Below are 19,043 nucleotides of genomic sequence, written 5' to 3' on the forward strand. Positions count from 1 at the left end.
GGTTATCTTTTTAAAGTTATAAAACAATTCTTTATAAATTACTGTTGTTTTTATATCTGCTTTTTCATCAGCATGTTTAGTATTTCTAATGATGTTGGTGTGTGTATGCTTCCACATGGGCTCACACACATAATTATGCACATCTTTCACATTCTCAGTCTTCTGAACCTTAAGTATTTAATAAAATGTAATTACTGATACAGCTGGGAGTTATTTAAACATGGTCAAATTTTAAAGGATGGTAGTTAAAACTAGCTTTAGTATGATCAGCTAAAGCTAAATGTTGTTTGAAAGGTGTAATGTGTGTGTTCATTTTTCTTTTCTCTCTCCATCCATAAATATACACAAGTGCACAGTCACCTTTACCATGAAATATACTGTTTGTAAAAGTGCTTGATTTGTTGCTGCTAATCTTTGCAGTCCATATGTCACAGATAAATATGATTATACTAACCTTTTATGAAAGTTTTTTTTTGTTTTAATGAAAGATTTATTTATTCTTAATGACCATGTTGAATAATTTTCAGTGGTGTATATGATAAGAGGTATTTGATTTTATCAAATGTTTTCATTCAGGTGGTTCAGTAATAAACCTGATTTAATTGAAAACCTTAAGAGCCCCACTAGATGGCAATCTCGGCAATTGATGCTGCAATGCTTTCTGCTTAGGTTGACAACAACTTATGGAAATTAATCTTGAATTCATTTTGAGGTCACAGATCCAAGAAAAGCATTCCATATATCTGCAGTATCACAGAACCTATGAAAGAAGTGTTTAAATCTGCCCAGATTGTGAATCTGGTAGCATATTGCTCGTTCACTAATAGATATTTATATTTTAAAGCAGAATATAAAATGGTCCTACTAACCTGCTTTTTACTGATAAAAATAAAGCTGTCTGATGGCAGTGACTTCAAAAAGTGGTTCTATTATTTCCTCTGTTTAACCTTACTGGGTGACGACTTGGCTACAGTGCAAAAAAGTTGAATCATAATTCTTAAAATCTGTAACTTCACCTTTTATCACCCACACACAAATACATATAAGCAGTCTCCATAAGTATTCGTTGTTTTTCCAAGGAGAGGGGAAGAGTGGTCTTTCAATTATAAGGATTCTTATTCATCCATATACATTAAAATATTATTCATGGGAAAGCCCAGTATGAAGAACTTTAAGGGGTTTTTTTTACTTGAATTCACCAGACCAAACTATAATGTAGTTAATGGAAGTGGGCTTCTCTCCAAGCTGATCAAACTGAGCTGGTAAACATTTGCCAAGTTAAAATTATTTCTAGCCTGAAAATTAAGTTTGCTGTGTTTGGTATAGTATTGCTCATGGAACAGCTGAGAATCCTGATTTGTGCTGTTGATATTTTTAATTAACTAGCTATCTGTACATTTTTGTTAGAAAGATGGATTTCCATTCATTGATAAAGGGCAGAATGTCAAAGAGGGATTTTGGAGGCGTGGGGGAAGGTTGAGCTTAATTTTGAACAAAGTGTTTGATTATTTCTGTCCTGGTGCTTTTAAGGGTAGCAACTTCAGGATTGATTTGTTGGGCAGCCTGATCACAAGGGACTGCTTCAGTTGCAGCAGTTCACACAGGCTTGTGCTGCTGCAGTTAAAAGTGCCATTCAGTTGACACACATTCAGCTCTGCTCCACTTGTCATTGAAAAGCCCTGCAACTCCCCTTACTCCAGCTACTTCCTGAGTGCAGCTACATGCTTATTCAGCAGGTTCAAGGCTGCCTGTGCCCTCAAACATCTGTTGTGTCAAGTGTGGTGGTTGTGTCAGGGTGGTGTGGATTTTTCCAAGTGCTGTCAGAGGCAGAACCTCCAGATTTTAGAAGCTGTTTCAGCAAAGCAGCTCATCGTGCTATTAAACACATTAACACACTGTGCATGCCCTTACTTGAAAATGTACCCAAGTCATTTCAGTAAAAGTTGTGGCTGGGTTTGCTTTCGTACACCAAAACTGTTTTACACAGCTGATAGCTCCCACCTCTGGGGAACCTGGATATGCTTTTATATTGCTATTACTGCAGTATAGTGTTGCAGATGAAGCAGAAACTTTGCTAGCGACACTTCAGCATCCCATCACAACAGCAGCTTGAGCAAGCTGGCACTTGCCCAGAAGAAATGGCTATTCATCCTGGATGAGCATTTTGCTGCAAGCCTCCAAAGTAGAGCTGGGGAACTGGTGCCTCATATTCCTGATTGGACACACTAGGTCTCCTCGAATGATACTAGGTGTGTGGCATGTAAAGGTAGGGTTTGAATGAAAGGCACTTTGCAGGCACCGCAATCAGGTGGTGCTTTCAAAGCTCCTTGCAGAAGTGCTGCCCAGGCACCGACTATCAGCGCTTGGGAACCACTGCATGCATTCCCACCCACTTTTGGCTTGATTTCAAACTGTGTGGGCAAACATGGATCACCTGACACCATTAGGCAATTGATAAGGGGGTGGGTCAACTGTCATCACACTTGGCCTATGGGCATATGTGGAGATAAGGACCTGACCCTCCCGCCAGATCCAGTTCCCCACTCCTGCTCCAAAGGAATGTATTCAGGGTTGTTCTTACAGTGGGATACTTGCTAGACATGTGAATGTCAATAATGAAAGACTTCATATAATATGAAATTTAGTAAATATTGTGGGAAATACACTGGCACATGAACACATATTAAACTTACGATTTTCAGCCCTTCTGTTGTCAGTGAACATATTTTATTAATTGAGGGTTACATCAAAAGCATATCTTTGCCATCTTCCCTTTAAATATTTTTTCTTCCTCAACCATAAGATACTCAAACTTCAGCAGTCATATTTTTCTGTGATCCTTGATACTGCTACTAGCAAAATGGTGCTCTTTTTTTGTTTATTTTGGTCCTAAACTATCATAGCACCTTATCCCCTGCTTGTTGAATAATACAGATTATTATTTATAGATTTAATATTATACATTAGGAAATCAAGGCATATCCTGTGAAGTACAATTTTGCATTTCAAACTATTTGATAGTGTCCCTTGAATTTTCTATTCCTGCGTTCTTTGTGAGTCAGAAGTAAATTATTTGCTGTCTTTGAAGTAGATCCTGGAAATAGTTTCTACAAGTATCTTTTACAGCTGAAATTTAGCATATCAAAGCATTTTTTTTCTTATGGTGTACACATTTATATAATGATTCACTTGTAAGATTGAAACAGTATTGTGAGTTGAAAAGTAGTAAAGGAGTTTGCATAGTTGTAAATGGCAATACTCAAAAAAGGAATTATTTATGAAGGGCAAGTATCTGGAGGTTTTAATGAAACATTTGTCCAAGATCTTAATGCTCTTTCTTGCTATTTTAAATTTTACAATATCTGCAATTGAAGATTATTACTTTTTCCCTAGGCTCAGCTGTATTTTCTTGCTGCCATCACAATGAAGCTAAGCCTTCCGTAGCTACCTATTGCCTGAACCTGTAATAGAATATCCTAGGTAGCTATGGATATTACAGACTGTTTCTGGTTTTTCCTTAATTGGGAACAGGAAATGTTTAAGTTTAACTGATGTAGAAATTGTGGAGAAATGGTTTACAACTAGGCATAGGCATTATAACCTGAAAACTTGACAACCACACTGCTCATATAGAGTAGTTTTAAAGTGATAGATTAAGGAGCATTTTATTTAACTTTTGATAGTTGAGTAATGGCTGTGAAAACTCTCAAACTATCTGATTCAGAAAGTAGCAGCAAAAGGTCTGCTTATATATATTATATATTTATGTATTTATATATTTAAATTGCTACTTCATTCTGAAAGTACTTTGCATTCTATATTCTTTTGGCATTGCACATGGACAGCAAATATATAAGGGCCAATTCTTATATGCATGTTCCTCACATGCAAGTTATCATCACTCAATATAAATGAAACACCACTGAAACTTTCTCATTGATCAATATCATCTTAAACACAGTGCTCATCAGTTGAGTAAGTTCATATATTCAGTTGTTGGCCATTGACTGATGAGAAATCAAGTAATTGTATATGCATATGTGAACCAACCCTTAGTTTGCATATGGCCTCTGTGTAGTCCCACATATTGGTTCTGAGTCTATGCAGAGCACCATAGGGAATCTTCTAGCACTAACCCAGTAATGTTTGTTTTTTGGCATCAGAGCCCACCTAGCAGCCAGGGTGCATGTTTGTTAGAATATGGCCTGTGCCTTTGAAGTAGGTTCCTCTCAGGGAAGCTTGCATGGTACCAACTTCGTCATTCTTCTGATGTTTCTATTCTCCTGGACATTTGGTCAGCACTAATGATCCAGCTTTTGGTCACTTATTTTTTGGTGTTTGTGAAGTGTGTGAAGTGGTTGTTTTATATGTGTGTGCGTGTGTATTATTTAAAGGATTTTCTGTTTTATTTCATGTCTTTGCGTGTAAATCACTATGGGATTTCCTTTGGCTGTGTTAAGCAGTGCATACACTGAATAAACTAACATAGAACATAATATATAGGTGAGATATATTCTGGAATAATGATTTAAGCTCCACCAAAGGACTATGAATTCAACAAACAAGCAGTGGTATATTTTTAAAGGAAACAAGCTTTTTGAAATAGAGAAAGGAAGGAGTTACTTGGACAAGGAAGAATGGAAGCTATAACGGCAACAGGAAGCCATCTCATGATCTGCCTGAGAGACAGCAGATTGAATGCTGCCCTGGGACATGCAAATGTAACATCCACAAAGCAAAACATAAAAATGGAGAAGCAAGAGTAACAGACTCCATACTTCTCACTCCAATGGGCATTAACTACTCTAACCACAGGACAGAAGAATCCCTTCTAGGTCAGACCCAAAGACCTTATCTAGTCCAGCATTCTGTTTCCTTCAGAGACATACCAGATGCTTCCAGGAAGCCCTTAATAAGGATATGACAGCAAACATTGCTCTCCTACTGTTGTTTCCCAGGAACTGGTAGTTGGAGAAATGCTGCGTCTAATTTGGGAGTGTAGCTTATAACCACTGTAACTCGTAGCCATTAATAACCTTGTCTTCCAAAAATATGGCAACTCCAGAGTGGCCACCTGGCTTACACATTGGGTAATTGCTGTAGGGCTCATTTATGAGCTGCATTAAACTGGGAGTGGGGAAGATCCTCGTCTCATTGCCCATTGAACGGAGGCCAGAGGAACATGGTGATGGTAATGAGTCGTGAGCTGCTGCCACTCATGTTTGTTCATTTCTTTTCTTACATTTTTATAGGCACTCCATAGCAGGAGTTATTTGGGCAAGCTCACAAATTAAAACAAACATTAAAATGCAGTATAAAACAGTAATAACCAAAGCAAATTAATTAATCTGAAACACAACTGAAAAGAACTTTAGTCACAACGCTTTGTCACAGGCATTCATTAGGTGTTGGTGGGTGCATTCTTGAGAGAAGATACTTCAATTTGGTAATTTTTTCATTCTCTGTGTCTCAGCCTAGCTCCTCACCGGTTTCCCTTGTGTCTGTGTTCAAAGCTTCCCCTATTGTGACAATACTCTCCTATCTAATGTAGGGAGTTGCACTGGAATTCTGTCTGGTTTCTTCCTCCCCCGCTTTCCATGTGCCCTGGTGTAGATTACCTGGAATGGCTGGCATTCGCCAATAAAATATATCTTGTGCTTCCCCATTGCCTGCACTGTTACATAGTTGGAACTTACTGTATGTTGTGGTTCATGGCCATCAGGACCCTCTTACAGAAGTTGCAGGTATGCATTGTGAATGGGACGCTATTCCTACCCATTGCGTAAGGGAGAATTATTGCCCACCCACTTTCCCTCTCACAGGTAGGAAGCAGGAAAGACACAGTCTCCAGTTATGGGCATTTGAGTGTTCTCTGTTGACCCACCCATACACGTTCTTAGTTGTCTGGGCATTCCTTGTCCTTGAAGCCCAGTTATAGCAGTGGAGTTAGGGTTTCTGTTTGGGTGTGCTGAGGTTTCGTTTGCAGGTTGGAAAGGAGTTCTGAGAAGACAAGTGGGTGATCTTAGTGCTGGCAGAGTTCTCATCTGGCTAATTTTTCTTGACTACTCAAGTTCTTTAGACATGAGGACCGAATGATGTAGCCCTCTGTCATGTGCAGGCAAAGTTAAACTGTATACAGTAGTAGTATAACATAAATGTAATGTTAGCACTGTGTCAGCATATATAGTATATAAAATGAATGAATGAATAATAACGGGATTTTGTAGCCATCCTATCCACATCTAGCAGGAGTAATTTGAGAATAGGATTAAACTATAAGTAAGAAATATTTTTTCTAAGTTTTTCCAAGTTTAAAGGAAACATCTATTCATATTTGTTAGCTTTTAAAGAAATACGGGATAGTCATCATTTGGATATCATGGTCCAAAAGCAATACTCATAGTACTGCTTTTAATTTTAGTGTTCTAGCTTCAACAAAGTAGTGTGAACTCTTGCTTAATTTGATTTTGCATTTCAGCATTTGAACATTTGTAAGGCTCTTCTATTGTGGCCCATCTGAGTTACCATAGAAACCAGAGACCTTCATCCTTGTTATTAGAAATGGAATGCAAACAGGGCATCAAAGCAATGTTTTCCCTGTTTGAATGGCAGCCCTAGACAATCCAAACTTGAACGATTTTTATTGGTTCTTCTTTGTCATGGAATGTAATATTTAAAGCACCAGGCAGCCCCCCCCTCCCCCAAAAGAGTAAACAGGGCAGAAAGCAAATTTGTGGTATCAATAGCAGTTCCTTTTTGGTGTGTGAATGTAACTTGTGGACTGGCCTATTTGCCTTGCACAGAGGGTTTGTTTTATTATCAGCTTAAGGTGTTCTAAGAAAGCTGCTCTGCAAATAAAATGTGGGAGCAAGTGCTGCTGCTGCAAGTTGAGTGGCTTTGGGTAAAAAATATCCAGTGAAGTGCCTAGTGTATTCTTTTACATAAAAAAGCCTGTTCACTACTTCTCTTTAAGAACGAGATGTAATTTTAAAAAATGTAATCATTCAGGAGACTATCCATCTGACAGATGTGTTTACAAGATTTTATACAACTTTCCATCCTCTGTATATGACTGTGCATTCAGCAGTATTTCAGGGAATATTAATGCCTGGTCTCCATGACAAAGAACCTCTGAAATGCACCACTAAATGCTGACTGACTCAGCTGCCTTTGTGCCTCAAAATGAATTTCTAATATAGACTAAGAATATGTCTTTCTAAACAACTTGCTCATCAACAAAAAAGCAAGCTCAGTCAGCACCGTCTGTGAGGATAGGGACATTTTAATGGTGTGTTTATTTGGTGGTTGTGAGTGGAGGAGAGAATAATAATCTAGGGACACTTCACGTATGATGCTTTTTTTAACCAACGTCACTTATACATGGGACATGGGCTCAGAACAGAAATCACACCCATGGCAACATTTATTTTCATGAGGTGCCATGAGGTACTTTAATATTAAACTTGCTGTTTTCCCTAACATTTCTGTCCATTCTTTATTAACTCAGGGTGGTCCTTTAGACACCCATGTGGGTAGACAGAGGTATTAATTCAAATTCCTATGCAAATATAGGATCTCTAACCTTGTCTTAGGCAAGTCACTGTGAAACCTTCTTATTTTCCCTCCAGCCCATCCATGCCTTCAAAGACACACATGTTTGCTTAGCAGTACATTCTCCAAATTTCATTCTTTGGAAACATTTTCCATGTTGATGGATAAATATCTGTAACTAGTGATGTTAGTGAGGAAGGTGTTCTTCTGCACTCCAAAATTTCGTTGCTAGAGGTTCCTTTGAAGGTACTGTTTATTTCCTCTGCTTTTCCCTAATGGTTTTCAGAATTCACAATTCCAGTGGTTGGCTCTGTGCTCTATGAAATTCTTAAATACTTGATATTTTTGTTAGGCATTTGGGGTTCTAATCCCCCTCATGTTTTTGTAGTAGTTAATTTCCTTTACAATAAATTATACTCTGATATCTCTGAAGTCATGTTTGTTACTGTTTTGTGATGAAGAGGTATGTATTCGTGTATATACAATTGTTATTTAATTTGTTAAAGTGAACGTTTGGGGTCCTCAGTATTCTGTTTGGGTTGTAGACACTGGATAACCAATTTAAACACAAAACAGGGCAGTGAACTTCTAGAAAACATTAACTAGTGTGAACACAAATCTGTGGAAAGTGTAATATAAATAAATACATGCATTAACTGGCTGATAAAGTAGCACAAAGACAATTAGCTCTGAGCTAACTTTTTAAAATCTGGTGGAACAGAATAAACTCTGCTCCAGTAAGGGGGGGGGGAAGGCTAGTGATTGAAAAACAATAACCCTGCAGTAATACACGAATAAATAGGTAGAACTAATATCTTCACTTGCTGCAAGCACACAACCTCCCCCAAGAAATTTGGAAGCTCTAAGGGTTATAGGAATTGGAGTTCTGTGGGGGGGTAAACTATGGTTCCCAGAATTCTTGAGGGGAAGTCATGTACTTTAAATGTATGGTGTGTACTCAACCCAAGAATGAGTCAATCACTAGTGGTTGAGCACAGCAACCACAGAATATTACAAAACCAGTTATGGACATTTGTATTGTTGCAGTTCACACATTTAAGAAGTGGAGAATTTGTCCACATTTTCCCTGTGGTAAATTGGTTGGCTGTATTTATCCAGAGTGTACAACGCTTAAAAAACCTCTGATCATATTATGGATTGTTCAGTTCTGTGTTTCTTGTGTTTTGTTTTTCATTTTTGTGTAAGGGGGGACCAGCAACACTTCATCATTATAAACAAGCATAAGGAAAAATAGTATTCTTGACACAGAGGTAAAACTCCAAGGTAGGCTGTCATTTATATGATCAGTGTTGAAAAACAGATAGATCTAATGTTTGCTAACCAGTTTTTATTTAGACATTTTTACTGGAAAGGGAAGGGAAATTATATTTTTTTTAAAGTTTTATTTTACATTCTCATTGGACAGTTATTCTGTAATGTCATGCTTGATTTGCTGAACACTCTTCAGTTGGGAAGATTCCACAATGAAGGGAGAGCACCTCAACGTGCATTTTGATATGATGAATAATTTCTCAGTTGTGAAAACCTGCATTTTTGGTAGTTGTTTTCATTTGCTTGAGCTTTATGGAAAGGCAGGGAGAGCTAGCCATTGGCCATTACCAAGATCTGGGTGGACTAGACCCAGCTTAGCTCTGCTCGCTTAGGTATTCATGGCAGCACCAATTCAGATGAGGTGGGGGGATGTTTCAGTTTTCCATAAAAATTCCATGCCTCTCATTAGGAGACCAAAGAAATAAAAAAATTAAAAAATTGTCCAGTAGCACCTTAGAGACCAACTAAGTTTGTTTTGAGTATAAGCTTTCATACTCATGCGCACTTCTTCAGATAAATGGTGTCTTCAGATGGTATTTGAAGAAGTGTGCATGCACACGAAAGCTTATACCCAAAACAAACTTAGTTGGTCTCTAAGGTGCTACTGGACAATGTTTTAAATTTATTTATTTATTTCGTCTGCTTCAGACCAACACGGCTATGTACCTGAATTAGGAAACCAGTCTGCCTAGGAGCTGGGTTTGAGGCTCTGAACCTGGTGTTGAGCATTACAGACAGAACAGGGATGCTGTTGGTTTCCCTCTGCCCAGTAAGCTCTCTGACTTGAGAGTGAGAGTGGTCTGTCATGTGGACTTGGAGAACTCCAGGACAGTGGTTCTGGGGGACTCTAACATTCATGCTGGGCTTGCATAATAATAATAATGATGATGATGATGATGATAGCAGCAGCAGCAACAACAACAACAATAAATAATAATTATCAATATCTTTATTGTTAAGTAAAAGAACTTTTTGGCTTGTGCTTAAGTCTGAAATATTAAAGTGCTTTGGTTTTTGTTGTTACACGTACTGGTCTTGTAGACTCCATAAAGACTTATCAGATGTGGACAGTTGGTGTTCTTGGTATGAAAGCACAGGGGAGCTCTCATGTAGAAGGTTAATGGAGTGTAATTATAAAGAAAAATGGACTGTTTGCCCACTCTGTCTCACTATACCTGCTCTGAGAGTGACAAGTACTTGATCTTGTGTAAACCCTAGAGCAGAGGTTCAACTGTCTAAAATTACGACAGTGTAGCTGTCAGACGACCACATTATGAGATATGTGTGAACTTGGTAGGAAGGTTTTCATTCCATTTCGTAGGGCCTCCTTTTACAAAAGGCATTCTTAGAAAGCTCCTGTAAAATATAGTAGTTCTTCTAATTTCTTCTCATTCTCTCCCCTCACCTTCCAAAAATGTTCTGCTTATCTCATATTATACTTGTTTCTTTTACATGGTAAAAGTTTGTGATAGTGTGTACATAGTCAGTCATTCTCATATTTAAAAAATCACTTTTGAATTTGGGATTCCTTATACTAGAAGGTTGAGGAATCATTGGGGTGTGTATTCACTCCTGCCAGTATTTTTTTAACTCTGTAAGTTTCTTTTATTCTTATTCTTTCATTCTTATAACTATTCTAGAATTTTATCTCTCCAACTATTTAGCCTCCATTTAGTTGTTGATTAGTCCTTGTACCGATAGCTTTCCTTAACCTGAATTCACCTCACCAAAATTAGTTTTTTGCAGAATGTCATGATTTAGTCATATATCTGGCAATGCTTTTCCACCCTAAAACAAACAGCCAAATCATTTCAGCCTGCTGATAAGATAGGTTCTTTCAGCCCGTGACTTTTTTAAAAATAAGTTTAACTTCAGCTTTCTCGAACACAGATGAACAGTGGCAGAGCATTCCCTGCCAGAGCCCAGGGCGGCATGGCACACTATGGGGGCTGGCGAGACCATGGGCCAAAGCAGCGCTGGGCGGCATTGAGAAGGACACAACAGTTGATGATGGGGCAGGGCACCTTGGTGCACTCCCCAAAAAACTGTGCCTGGGGCAATGGCCCCCCTCAGTCCCCCCATTCTACACCCCTGCAGATGACCATAACTGGACAGAGTATTTCAGATGATACCTTATTAGATTATGCTTGGGTGATGGTTTTAATCTTTGTCCAACTTCCTGGAGGTGCTCTCTGTAGTAGGTCAAGTTGGTTGGAGTTTTGGGTAATTATTGTGCGAGTCAGAAAGAGACTTGGTGTACAAGTTTTGGCCACTCTTGAAATTGAGACTTCAAGTGACCACGACTGCAAAGCAATTTGTTTTGCTAAGTCTGTACTAAACATTTATGTGGTGATAAGTATTATTGCCATCTCATCAGCTAAATAGCATAATGTTAAATAGTCAGATCAATTCCCTCTCAAGAAAATGAACATGTGGGGCTAATTTCAAGAGATTTTGTGTGGAAGTTTAAGGCAGGACATGTACCACATCAGTTGGAGAGTCCATGACTGAGTATCTCAGGACCATAAGTCAACAGATCTGTCAGGACCTAAATCAGGATACAGCAAGCCAAGAATTTTCTTTTTTGTTCAGTTCATTCATGAGAAATTACACTAAAAATATTGTAACTAGTTCGCTGCTTAAAGAAAACCATCATTCTATCCTACTTAAACCTTCTTGTTTTTATATTGCCTCATATTAGACACAAAATTTTTACCCAGTATTTGTTTCCTGTTTGCACAAGGAGTCTGTAATTGCAATGCTACTTGGTTCTTTGCGAGCCCAGGCATAGTGAGCCCAGGTTCACTGGGGACTGGTGGTGTGAGAGTACAAAAAGGACATGACAACATCTTGGGATTAAAAATGGCCTAAAGTTTATTGATTACAGATTCTAGTAGGCTTTGGCTTAGGCACTGGGTATGTATCCTGAATCGGTCTGACTGATTGTCTCATTAGGGTTGATCCTGTGTTAAAGCCCCCCGCCCCCATGACACAGATCAAATAGGGTAGACCCACCTGGCCACCACTGGGGAAATTTTATGGCCTGTTAGCCCCCATCTGGGCCTTCAAACAACCCCCCCCCCCATGAGCCCATATACCAGGGCACCCTCAGGTCCATCTCCAAAACCACACCCAGCAGACTGACATACCATTTTTGGTGGGACATACCAGACGCCCCCACGACCAGCCGAGGCTGTTAGCGTTGCTTCCGGTTGTGCAGGAGAGGACCCCCATATCCCCAAGTAATGTTGGACTTCCAAGTTTATTTGAAATGAGGGCTTTCTGAGCTCACAGTGCTTTCACAAATGGAAGTGAAGCAATGAATAACTGGCTTGTGGAGTGCCTATATATAGATAAACCTGGTATTTGGGCAGTTCAGGTTGGAACATTAGGCCAGCCTTCCACAACTTTGTGCCCTCTAAATGTGTTGAACTACAATTGCCATCATCTCTGACCAAGGCTGGCTGGGGTTTATGGGATAGGGAGTCCAGCAACTTCTGGAGGGGCAGCAGGCTATTTCTGTGTCTTCAGTTGTGGTTGCCAAGGGACAGTTGCTGCTTACCATTAGCAGTCAGATATGTTTCATATTTATACTGTAGTTTTTTTGCAGTTAGCATCATCTTGTAATGACTTTTGTACACAAAGGAACAATTAAAAGATGCACTTATCTATACTGTTTTGTGCTTACGGGGTGTTTCAAAAGAGTTGCTTGGACTTTAGATATTTAAAATATGTAGACTTTAGAAACATGTGTGTGCAATTATGCATAGACTAGGAGCTGTTGATTTTGATCTTGAATCTCCTGTACATTTAACAGCAGAAAGTGTGTTCACAAAGCGGATACAGTTCTGGCAGCTTTATCCTCAAGAATGTTGTTGAACAAAATGTACTCTTAGCTTGATTTAAGGTAGCTTTGACAATGAAATGAAGCAAATGACATATGTCCAAGGACATGAGGTTTTCTAATATTCATGTAATTAGGAAAAGGGTGTGGTAAAAAGGAGGAAAAAGAATGTGCAAGCAATACAGTGTATGTGGAGAAAATGAACATAATGATTACTGCTGATTCAAGGAGCATTGTCAGTCACATGGTCCCCAAAATGCACAACCAGTTTGTGCCAACAAAGTATCCTTCAGAAGTGTATAATCTCATATGTTTTAATAAAAGCTGCTTAATTGTGTTACTTGTCCATAATTGCACTCCGTTCCCTAGCCTGGTCTCATGGCTTAGCTGCTTTGATGACACGATGGCAGTTGAAGATGGATTAGTGGTATTGGGCTCCGATGTAATGATGGCCGTAGTCCATGACAGTAGCAGCTGGTGCTTCCACACAGGTACACCAGTCATAACAAGCCAACATGGCACAATGGGCCAATGGAAAAGGTCTGGTGCATCAAAGAATGGAGCCCACATAAAATGTTAAGTTCACTTCAGTTTTGCTGCTATTCTATGTGTTCATAAGTCCTCAGCCAGCAAGCAATGCGACCTGTATGTGGTATCAGACCACCACAGGTCAACACAATGCAGACTGCAACTGCATTGAAGTAACCTAAGCACAGTGCAGGCACCTCAAGAAAGGGAGTTAAGTTACATATTATATGCATTGTGTGATGGAGGAAATAAATAGGTTGAATAATATTTTCCTCGAAAGCATTTGCCCATGTTATGCAAAGATCAAACCCAAGAGAAAGCAGACTACACAACCTTCTCTCACTCATACAGACAGAAGGGATTTCACAGCCATTCTTGCTCCTTCTGGCTCTTTCTCTTAATATCAGGTACCCTGTTTTTAAGCTTTGAAGGGTATTTGGCTGGCTACCATTTCCTAGAAAGCATGTTTGCTTATAAAATACATACACTTCTTATTAGTGTTTAGTTTTGCAATTCTAAAACATAAAACACAGGCAGTCTCTTTAAGCCACTGGCCACCAGTGTAGTGGAGTGTGGCCTGATCCGAGGTAAGTCACAACAGGAGCGCTACGACCATGCAAATATACGGCAAAAAATTGAGAAATAGACCCCCAAAAGCATGTTTGGGTTAAAAGTGAGTCCTGGGTCTGAAAAGGTTGAAGATGGCTCCTTTAAACTGAACAAAGGAACTGTCTTGTAATAAGTTAGGCGAGGGGACAGGAAGTGTCCCTGCATGACAACTTTTCACTCTTTATAAATGAGCAGAGAAACAACTTTTCTCCCTCATTTTGTCTGCTCTTCATGCTAGTAGGCAAGTCTTTAGTTCTGTAAAACTAATGAAAGTTTTCAGGTGTTTCATTCCTATTTTCCTCCACAGCTTTCCTGGGCTTTGTTTCAGGGCCTGGGGGAGGAAGAGTTGTGAATGTGATATGACTCACTTGACTCCTACTCAACCAAATTCCTGTTCCGATTGGTTCTCACTTATGATTGCAGCTTGGCGCATGAGTTATGCGAGCTTAGCTTCCCCTTCTTTCCCTGCTGTTTTTGTTTTGTGATAAAGGACACTGAGCAAATGAATGCTAGCTCTCTGCTGCTGGCTTCCTTGATTAGGGAACTGGTAGAAAATCACCCTTATCCCCGAACTTCATAAATATAGCTATAGAAAATAAAAAAGAGGCTGTCTGATCTTGTTCGACACAGTAATGTAGTCTCTGTGATGTTAATAGGTGGAGTCATTGTTTGGCAGGTGTAACTGGTTTCTGTTCTATTACTTCCTCTACATTTCTCTGCTTTCTGGAAATGTTCCTTTTGTTCCTGTCTCTGCTTGCTGACATAGCATTTTAAATAGCTTGATAACAGACTTGATGTTTCAGAAAGCAACCTTAAATGACTGATCAATGGTTGAATGCACATATAAACTCAGATATGGAGCAGATTTCTTTGCTTGATGTCAGCTGTCTATATTTCATTTTCATGTGTAAGTTTTCAGGTAAAGTAGTCTAATAAATTCAGATAGTGCAACGTGGTTTGATAAACTACAAACCAGTCTTTTAAATAGCCACTTGCTTGGTTGCCTGATAAGAATCACGAATAGGTAGCCAGACAAGGCACTGACATCCACCTGTCTTGGGAGACAATGGAGGAGTGCGCCTTTTGGGGGCAAAGACCAACTGTGGGAGGTTGCAGCAACTGATAAGAATCACCCATAGGTAGCCGGGCAAGGAAAATAACATACTTTCAGGCCACCACTGAGCCACAAATGGTCAGCATAAGTAAATGTGGGGTTCTAAAGTTAGCTAGTGACTGAATTACCTTATTTGCATGTCTGAGATAAGCAGTCATTTCAAAGGACCCAAGTGCCTAGAAATGTCACCTAGATAGGTCAGGAGCCATAGAGTTCTAGAACAGATGACAGAAGTCTGGAATATACACCACTGTAAAGTGATGACGGCGGGGGTGGGGTGGGGTGGGAGAACTTGATAAAAGAATGGACTGAGAAGGCAATGTCTGAGTGGATTGAGTAGGCAATGGCTGAGCAGTTTTAAGAGCTGGCCAATGGCCACCAAAGGGGATTGGGGGGGGGGGGGAGAGAAATCCAAAGAACCTGAAACAGATTCTGCTGTAGCAGAAAACATACGGAGTTAAAATTTGTAGGGAATTGGGTACTCTTAAGAGTTCAGGGTTATTGCTGTATGAAACACTGAACTACTTTTAAGACAAGAGTGTGGAAACATTTTTTTGCTTGAGAGTGCTCCATTTTCTTACATACAATCTTTCAGGGACCTCATGCTAGCAGTGGGTGGGGATGAAGCCAAATGTGGGTAGGACACACTCATTCCTTTCTCCGCCCTATCTCTCATTTCCCCCTCCTTACTGCCTGCATGAAATTAGCCTGATAGGTTTGTGCAGGATTGAAAACCAGGCAGGTTGCTTGAACTGTGAATGCCCTGGCTGTACCACAGATTCTAGGATGAACTGTGTAGGAACAATAGTGCATGGGGGATTTCAATTTAAGTGCATGTAACTTCTGGTTTGAGGGCTGTATTATTATTGCTTATCATATTTGATGGTTTCTGCATCCAGCCATTTGGGGAAAAATGAGTTCTCTAATGGATGTGTGCAGTGTTTAATTTTTTTAAAAGAGTTTTTAAAGTTGCCAATATTTGTTAATCCATCTTGAGACGCCTTCTGTAAGTGGGGGAAAGTAACTGGTAGCACTTTGGCCTAATGAACCAGTATATTTTTTTCATTTATTTCCTTGATCTGAAACATGACCATACTTTTAGGATCCCTCTTGAATACTCGGAATGCATACTGAGGAGTTCATTAAGTAGCACCCAAGTAGCTCGATGATCCTACAGATATGTGTAACTGTAGTGCCATAGTTAATTGCTAAATTACATCTTGTTTGAAGTACATGTCTATTCTGCCACTGCTGCCTGTCAGTTACACTTTCATTGTAACAGCTACTGTATCACACATAAGGGACAGTGCCGATGCAGTTGGCTTGGACCACCTATATTAATCCTTTGGAAGCCCGACAGTAAATGGATTTATACACTATAAATTAAAAACAAGTGTATATAGTGTTTTGCAAGTTAAATAATGTAATGCCTTGTATTTTTGTGTCTGTTTCCATGATAGAAAAGAGTGGTTGAACAGCTGCGGAAGAATTTGATGGTAAAGCAGGAACAGCCGGACAGTAAGTTTCAAATACAACCATTGGCACAGTCAGAAAATAAAATACAAACTCCACAGCCACTACAGCTACAGCAGCAGCAAACTACTGCAGCCTCTCCAAACCTGCTTGGATCACAGGTAAAGTGGTTGAAGGTGTTACACTAATTTTCAAAATGTATTCCTTTCTTAGAATGAAATGTATCACTGTATAAAGAAGAGAACACAAAATCAGAGTTAACCTATCATAATCCAGTGCACACTTGCTAGAGAGTAAGTCATATTGAATTCAGTAAGGCTCAATTCTGAATCAACATGTGTAGTAAGATTGTGCTACAAAGCTATCAGTAGCATTTAAGTGAAACAAGAGCACTTTATGAACTTGAGTCTAAGCATGGATCACTCCCTGCTTCCTCAGAAAGCTAAGTCAATTGCTGGATTTTGAAGTAACAGTATTATATGAATCTTGCATGCTTTAGTTTTTATGTTTTTTTTAGGACCCTCATGATGAACTGATGTGCATCACTGCACATCAGGTTAACCAGGTTGTCTTTAACAGTTAAGGCACAGCTAATCTGTGCTTAGTGTTCTGAGTATACACTCTTGCTTTAAGAACTGGATCAGAATCCACCTTGCAGCATTTTCTGTAAGGAAATGGAAAATAATGTGGAATTGTCTTGAGTTTTCTCTTTTTGTGGAAATGATTGCCTTCAGAAGTTGTTAACTAGGGAACTACAAGTGTCCAGAGATCTTAGTTCAATATGCTTCAGCAGCATGAAACAGAATACCAGAAATAATAATATAAAACCAAACAGGCTATAAACAAAGAAATACATAGAAAGGATCCACATAAACTGCTCCCACTGTCTTCTCCCCACAAATACAATAACAGAGATTAATGTAGTTGCATCTATAATTGCTGAGGGCATTTGCTGCAATTTAAGTAAGCTTGAATCACATAGTCAGTTTAGAAAGCTAGTTGCTTGAATTAGCAAAAAAATAAGTTATTTGTGGGTAGACATTTGGCAATCTAGCTTCTGATATATGGCTTAAAATGAGGCAGAGGAGAGTAAACTCTCATCTCAACAGGGAACAACTATTCCTCTTTCTGTTCTCAGCATGATAGAGACTATACTCTAGAAACTGGGAAATCTTACTGAAAATGGTGGCCCCTTGTTAAAGAAAACCCTTTCCCATCAGTAACATGCCATGACACTGTGTTTCCCTATCAGCAGCAAAATATATGGAGCAGAAGCAAGGAAGTGATGACAGGGTGATGACATCTGGACACATGATGTTACAAAGGAGGAGCTTGACATGAGGCATTTGTTTTTGGCATTTATTTCATTTAGTTCTGTTCTTGGAAACTTTGTCTGGGGAGCCACAGCTCAGTAGCAGTGATGCTTTACATACACAAGGTTCCAGAGTCAACCTGTGGCATTTCCAAGTTAGGGTTGGGAAAGACTCCTGCCTGGAAATCTCTGGCATCTCCAAGTTAGGATCAGGAGAGACTACTAACTGGATTGCTTGAAAAATCACTGCTAGTTAGTGCAAATGCTAAGCTAAGTGCACTAGTGGTCTGACTTCATGTAAGGCAGTGTGTTGGCCCTTTTGGACAGCAGCATATCAGGGTATCATTGCTCTTAATATATACACTTTTACCTCACTCTTCAACTGAAGAAAGGGCCCCAAAAAGGCTTACAGAGATCAATCTTTGCCCTTTGGCTTAAAACTTAAACTAAGTGACACTAAAGAGAATGGGAATTGGTGGGAAGGCGAAGTGGAAAGCCAACTCGGTCATTAGTATGTTGTTACAAAGTTCTTATAAAAATCAACTGGAATGGAAGTAGTTCAAGGACAGAAAGCAAGCAAAAAACTGCTGCCCCTCCTTTCCTTCTCTCCCTTGGTTTCATTCAGCATGATGGAATGGACATTGCTAGATCATAGCTGGGAAGAGAGAAAGCTTCATCAGAAGAGGAGAAAGATCGGGATTGGCCTGCTATGAATATCCTACCATCAATTCATGTCTATACAGAGAATTGCAGGACAGTTGGTGGAATACTTACTTTTTAGTTCGCAAGGCTCTGCTTTGTATGGGAATTGTTCACCTGGAAGTCGATATATATTACTGACTAGGACCACTTCAGATATTGCTCTAGGAATTCAGAATTGTCGGACTCTCATCTGATTTTTCCACTTGATGTGCTTTTAAAGTAACTGAAGCAAAATAATATTTAAAATGTGAGAGAGCAAAGTGTGCATTAACAAGGTTATCTTTCAGGTAGATTGTGAGTCATTTTTTAATTACTGGTGTCTGCTTTTATCTAGAGTTTTGACTGTAAAGGGACACTCATGTTCTTCTCTGTATTCTGTGCTGTGCACTTTGAGATTAACTTCCAGGTCATTTCTGCATTTGTACAAAGTTATGTTCAATGCTAAAGAGCCCTCTAGTGACACTGTATTGAAATTGCTTCTACTCTTTCCTTGCCAGCATCCAATTAGGGTGTTTCTTAGAAAGCACTGAATCTGCAACCCGTTCCTTTAATGTGTATAGAGAAAACTAAGTTATAAC

At 39.3% G+C, this 19,043-nt stretch overlaps 1 protein-coding gene across 1 annotated transcript in view; it reads left to right on the forward strand.

Moving 5' to 3' along the window:
- The window catches only part of PHF21A (PHD finger protein 21A), a 130,612-nt gene that overhangs the window by 80,647 nt on the left and 30,922 nt on the right, over positions 1–19,043 (forward strand). Inside the window, exon 6 of the mRNA XM_083750603.1 lies at positions 16,439–16,612. Coding sequence (XP_083606729.1) covers positions 16,439–16,612 — 174 coding nt within the window. The remainder of the gene's footprint in view (positions 1–16,438; positions 16,613–19,043) is intronic.

The sequence above is a fragment of the Podarcis gaigeae genome (assembly GCF_964106915.1).
Source record: "Podarcis gaigeae genome assembly, chromosome: 1".
In the NCBI taxonomy this organism is placed as follows: Eukaryota; Metazoa; Chordata; class Lepidosauria; order Squamata; family Lacertidae; genus Podarcis; species Podarcis gaigeae.